The 6146-nt window shown below is 42.3% G+C and overlaps 1 protein-coding gene across 1 annotated transcript; it reads left to right on the forward strand.

The window, feature by feature from the left end:
- The first annotated feature begins 434 nt into the window (after positions 1-434).
- On the forward strand, positions 435-2250 carry SST (somatostatin). Its single transcript, XM_074192503.1, has 2 exons — positions 435-572; positions 1785-2250. The coding sequence occupies exons 1-2, from the start codon at positions 435-437 to the stop codon at positions 1995-1997; spliced, it is 351 nt and encodes a 116-aa protein (XP_074048604.1). The 3' UTR covers positions 1998-2250.
- Positions 2251-6146: the final 3896 nt, after the last annotated feature.

Raw genomic sequence — 6146 nt, forward strand, 5'->3', positions numbered from 1 at the left:
AGTTCCAACTCTGCACACTCTTCATTTGTAGCTATGGAACTCTATTCGAGGCACTCCAGAGGAGACTGAGTCAGTGTGTGTGTGTGTGTGTGTGTGTGTGTGTGTGTGTGTGTGTGTGTGTGTGTTTGTGTGTGTGGCCGCTTGTGCGCCAGCTTCTTCGATTTTTTAACTAAGCTCCTTTGGGTGGTGTCATCTTCCATCACCTCTGTGTTTGATTCCCCGAAACTAATGGTGCGTAAAAGCGCCAGTGAGATCCGGGGCGCCTCCTATCCTGACGTCAGGAAGAGAGTTTAAAAGGGGGGGAATGCGCCAGGAGATCCCACAAGCGGCTGCGGGAGAAGAGAGGTGGCAAGCCTCGGCCTTGACCAGTCCCCCTCCTGAAGGTTCCGGAGTTTGGAGAGCTGCGCCTTCCTGGCCCCCTCTGCGCAGGGAAGATGCTGGCCTGCCGTCTCCAGTGCGCGCTGGTCCTGCTCTCCATCACCTTAGCGGTGAGCAGCGTCAGCGCTGCTCCCTCGGACCCCAGGCTCCGCCAGTTTCTGCAGAAGTCTCTGGCCGCCGCCGCCGGGAAACAGGTATGGCAAAGTCCGATTCGTGTCTCTTCCTCCCTCCATTGCACCCCCTGCCCTCCCCCCCAGCCTCCTGCCAGCCCGCAGCCCCTTCCGGGCCCAGGGAGGTTGGATGAGTTTCATTGATAAGTGCCCCTGGACAACGAAAAGGAGTAAACAGGGAGAGGGGGCATTCTCTGTCCTGGGGGGTCAAGAAAACAGTGGCCCTGGGACCTGCGCTAAGGAAAGGATGCAGCCAGGGAGGCAAATCAGTTTGGGGTTTTTCGCGACTGAAGGCAGCCGACGCCGAGAACTTCCCAAGTCGGAATTCCCAACTGCCTCTCCATTCCTGAGGAGGTCCCATGCTCCAGGGAATGCCGGCCGGTCCCTCCCAGAAGTTGAGTCTCTGCTTGGAGAGCGGACTGGCAAGCATCTTGGAGAATGGGGATGAGCAGGGAAACAGGAGGTCCCTAGATCAGGGCTGTCACCCTGAGGGCTCCACAGGGAAGGTGGCACTGTCCCCGGTGCTGAAACACAACTGGAACTGGTCTGGGTGCTGACGGTGCCCTCCAGGTGCTCCAAGGAGCCCTGGGGAAAGTGAAAAAAGCTAAATGAAGAAGAAAACCACCTTAGCACATTCGCCACTGCCTGTAGCCCTCTCACCTGACTTGCCATTGAATGAGACTATGCTAAAGGTATTCAATAATCTTTGGTGCACTGCTCCCAATTAAGCATGGAGTTAACAAACTAATTTTATTAATTCCCTTTTATCGATTTGTGGATTGTTTGGGGCTTTTAAAAACCTCTTTATATTATCGATGTCTACTTTCAGTCTTCAGGCACCCGAATAGAGCAGGAGATGATAAACCCGAATGCTGCAAAAGGATGCAAATCTTAAAGATGTTCTTTCAAACAGGATGGCATTCAACCAAGACTGTACAGAAGCTAATAAAACGGGAATTCATTCTCTCTCTTTTAAAGGAACTGGGACTCCTTAGCAAATGTTGAAATCGACTTTTGATTTTGATTCTTAACTAGATTTTAGGTTTAAGTATTCAGTCTTGGGAGTTTGATAAGAATCATAGGTATTTGGGTGGAATTGGCAGCAAAACAAGCTCTGCCTTGAATAACCAAGTTTGGGGATCTTTTGGTATACTACTCAATCTTTTCTTTTCTCTTTCCATCTCTCCTTCATTCTTTCCTTCTTTTCCAACCATTTTGTTTTCTCTCGCAATTTAGGAACTGGCCAAATACTTTTTGGCAGAACTGCTGTCAGAACCCAGCCAGACAGAAAATGAGGCTCTGGAGCCAGAGGATTTGTCCAACGATCCTGAACCAGATGAGATGCGGATGGAGCTTCAGAGATCTGCTAATTCTAATCCAGCCATGGCACCCCGAGAACGCAAAGCTGGTTGCAAGAATTTCTTCTGGAAGACATTTACATCCTGTTAGTTTTAGAGAATTCTCCTTACCCATTTCAGACCTCTGAGCACCCTCTTCCAAACCCCCACCTTGTTCCCCAGTTCCCTGAATCCTCAGCAAGACCATCACAATGAGAGCAGATGATTGTAAATATTTAAAAAAACGGTCATGGTGAAATGTAGAAACAACTCAATTTGATTTCAGATTGTTTGGTTAAACCTTTCCATTTCATTGTACATGATTAACTTGGTTTGTGATCCCAGACTAGTTCCTTACAGTATAAACTCCAGTTCTCACAGATGTGCTATTTTTAATTCTTTGTCACAATAAAGTTTATGTTTCAAATTGTAATCCTCATATTTTGGTTCTTTATAATTGAAATTGCTTTTTAAGCAAAGGTATTTCTTCAGACTTGCCTATTGTGAGGATTTCAAATGGAGAGTTACAGCAAATATTCCTAGTAACTAAGATACCCCATTTCAAACTGTGTTTCCTTGTTGAGCTTGGTGTTTGTGTTTCTAGGTAGGCATGCTTGAATACACACCTGTCTGCCAAACTGTTGTGTGAAATATCAGAATGTTCAAAATATAAGGTGGATCTGCTTTGGAGGTCTGGGAACAGAACTTTGACTTGTGTAGTTCAAATAAAATCCTGCACTTTCAAATAATGTCTCTAGTCTCTTCAAATTTAGATAAACGTCGTCTAATGATTTACTGATATTACAGAATCTTCCTTTACTGCTTTCATAACTGGGAGAGGAGGTGATGCCTGTGTGATGCACTGGCAAAATTAAATCTGATTTGAATTGAAAACTTGCTCCCTAAACAAGCATATATGCTATTTATATTCCAGTTTCTTCATGACTCCAACTTTTCGGTATCCACAAATCAGGGCTGTAGGTTTTATTTTATCTCATCACCTAACTGGAAGGCAGCAGGGTTAGCATTCCTATTTCAGATCTTGAATAATAGTCCCCGATTCATCCCAGTTTCTAAATTCACAGTGCAGTTGGTTAGAAGAAATCCATTTTGTTTCTATATCTGAAAAGTAAATCCATTTTTAACAAGATCCAAATGGGGTCGTCTAAAGATAAAGATCATAGAATTTTAAATATGGTTACTCATAATATTATCATAAGCTAATGATGGGTAGTTTCCAAATGGATGGTGATTTGGGGAATGACTGGTTATTCACACAAATAGTCTGTTTGAATTTAATCTGGAATCAAAATCTTGACCATAAAAATAGGATTTCACTTCCATGGTAAAAATTACTTCCAGCAACATTCACTGGCCTAATGGGAAATCCTTGGTTAATAAACGAAACGTTAGGATGGGGAATGGATCTTTGAATTTGTGGGGTTCAGCAGAAGTCTACTCCTGGACTCGGAAACTGACACAAAAGATTCTAGCTTAGAATATATCAAACCAAATGAAATGAAAACATCCTCCAGACAATATATATGTGTCTTTTATTTAAATACTTTTCAGGAGAAATAATGTATGTTTCCCTCTGGGGATGTAACAGAATTAGATAAATAATGTAAGTTTATGGTGAAAGCACAAAGCAATTTCCTAAGCAGAGCAGAGGCAGGGTGAATTGGAAGTGGGGTGGGGCAGGGAATGTTCACTTTTCAGCAGAACCTGTAGTCTAGTTTGTTTCTTAATTCACAGGATAGACAAACAATTGTTGGACAAGCAGTGACATTTTTCTACTCGTGGTACAAAGAAATGGAACATTGAATATAATCAGTCACATTCCTGAGCATACCACTATGCTATATGGCTGTTGAATTTCACTCATTTACTGCTCTCCTTGTCTGTTCCTAATTCTGTCAGGAGGCCTTTTCTCTTTCAGAACTGCAAGCCCATTTGGATCCTTTTCAAGTTTCCTATATAGTCAGAGATCAATAAATTTAAAAGGCAAAACAAAAAAAAATTTCTCTACACTCAGAGTTTGGTTTTGGTTATTAAAAAAAGAAAAAAGAAAGCATATTAGGTGAAATGGCTCCTGTTGCAAGATTTTCTGTCATCTGAAGTATTTAATATCTGGACATAATCCAAAGGACTACTCAGATCAGTTGTGCTGATATTGGAGGGCCTGACTGAAAGTTCTGGTCAGTAGACTTGTCCTAACCATTTTATACCAACAGATTGTTTGATTATGGCTTTACCTTTGCTCCAGGGCTAGTCACTCTGATGGAACTCAGCCCATCTTCCCTTTTGATTTTCTCGGGGAATCCCTAGCTTCCTCTGAGACTCAGTTAAAGTGTTGCTTCTTATAGGAAGGGTTCCCTGATCTCCTTTCTTGTTAGTGCTAACCCCCTCCTCTTATTATTAGAGACAATGTGGTCTAGTGGGAAGCTTCAGAGAACTTGTGGAGTCAGGTACCAGAGTCAAACTCTGATTCCCTGATATCTGCTGCTTCTGTAATCTTGGGCAAATTGATTAACCTATATGGTCCTCAGTTTTATCATCTGCAAACTGAGGAGGTTCAATAAATGCCCTCTGATATCGCTTCTAGTTCTAGAAGTATGTTCCTGGGGAAAATTCTGCCACCTAAATTCTATGGTCTGAAGAATAATAAAAGCTTAACAGTGTTGGATTAGATGGCTGAGCTCCCCAAAAGTCAGTAAATTAGACCTCCTGAATCACTGATTGCATTCAAGCCTGACAGAGCTCAGAAAGCCTTTAAGGTCTCTTGAAAGTCTACATTTTGTGATGATGGAACAAGACTTGTTTTGTTTTGGAAAAAGATAATTTTTGGTTTTATGGTCACAAAAACCCAAACACATCACCAATCACACATATCAAGCTTATTCTCCAAAAACAATGAAGCAAAACAACATAAAAGAGTGATTATAAGGAATAGCACATGCTAGCTCGTGTTTTGTAATTGGTCACTTGTTTGGCTACCCCTAACAAGTTAATATTCATGTTTTCCATTGTGTCTGATGTGTTTAATTGTGCCCTAAAGGTGACCTCATTTACAGACAACCTTTAAAAAACACTAGTTTGGGAGCCAGAAGGCCAAAGTCCAGTTTTGACCTCCATCTGCACCTGTGTGACCTTGGGCAAATCACTGAAGCTCTCCACATCCCAGTTCTCCATCTGTCAAAGAAGACAGTGGATTAGAATCTCCCATGCCTCTTTTCTGTTCTCAATCTGAGACTCTACTAAACCGAAGCAAACTCGAAGAGAGTTCTTTTTTCTCTGCGTCACTTCATCCAAGGCTTCCCACATTTCTTCCAGGTTCCTCATATTCCTCATTCATTACAGCTCAGTAAAATTCCATTCCACTCCTCCAACACAACATATTCAGCCTTTCTCCCATTGTTGGGCACAATTTACTTCCAGCTTTGGACTTTTTTTCTGTAGAGTGAATGATGGCTAGATCTAGGTTTTATTTAATTGTTAGAAAAAGAAATATTTATTAAGTAATCATCATATGTCATGCCATGGGCTGAAAAACTAATCTGAATTCATCTTGCCTTGACTCAGACTAGTTCTTCCCTGTGATACAGGGAATTCTGTACCACAATGTCTGCCAACATGTATATAGACATAGCTTTGTGGATACTGAGGTGAATATCTATAGAATACTTATGGTGTATCTCCCCTCCTAAAGAAGAATGGAATGCTTAAAAATTGATAGGGAAATGCTCGTTTAATCTCTGCAATTGCTTTGCCCACCAGTAAAAAGCTGTTTTTCCTTCCAAGGACCAGCATTAACTACTGATTCAATTGAAGGAACACTTATTAAGTGCTTGCTGGGTCCTAATTATTGTGGGAAGGTAGGGGTGGGTTCATTTTGGAATAGGGAACTCCTTAGTGAGGCAGTCCTTCTCCTAATGCAAGCCAGTACTTTCTCTGCAGGTTACAGTCATAGGTGCCTAGAGGACTGAGAAATTTAGTGACTTTTCCAGGGCCACACAGATAGTTTGTGTTAGAGGCAGAATTTGAACCCAGATTCTCCTAGATATGATCTCTCTCTCTCTCTCTCTCTCTCTCTCTCTCTCTCTCTCTCTCTCTCTCTCTCTCTCTCTCTCTCTCTCTCCTTCACTGTGATACAAAGAGGGGGCCATCCTCAATTTCCCTAATAAATATCTTACTGCTGGACCTAGATGGCTCCAGAGGAGAAAGTGAGACTGGTGACATTATATATATAGTTCTCCCTCAT

Source organism: Macrotis lagotis, chromosome 6 (genome assembly GCF_037893015.1).
Source record: "Macrotis lagotis isolate mMagLag1 chromosome 6, bilby.v1.9.chrom.fasta, whole genome shotgun sequence".
Lineage (NCBI taxonomy): Eukaryota > Metazoa > Chordata > Mammalia > Peramelemorphia > Peramelidae > Macrotis > Macrotis lagotis.

Coding starts and splice junctions, on each gene's coding strand:
- SST (XM_074192503.1), top strand. CDS start 435: ATGCTGGCCTGCCGTCTCCAGTGCGCGCTGGTCCTGCTCTCCATCACC. Junction 573..1,784: donor CCGCCGCCGCCGGGAAACAG/GTATGGCAAAGT, acceptor CTCGCAATTTAG/GAACTGGCCAAATACTTTTT.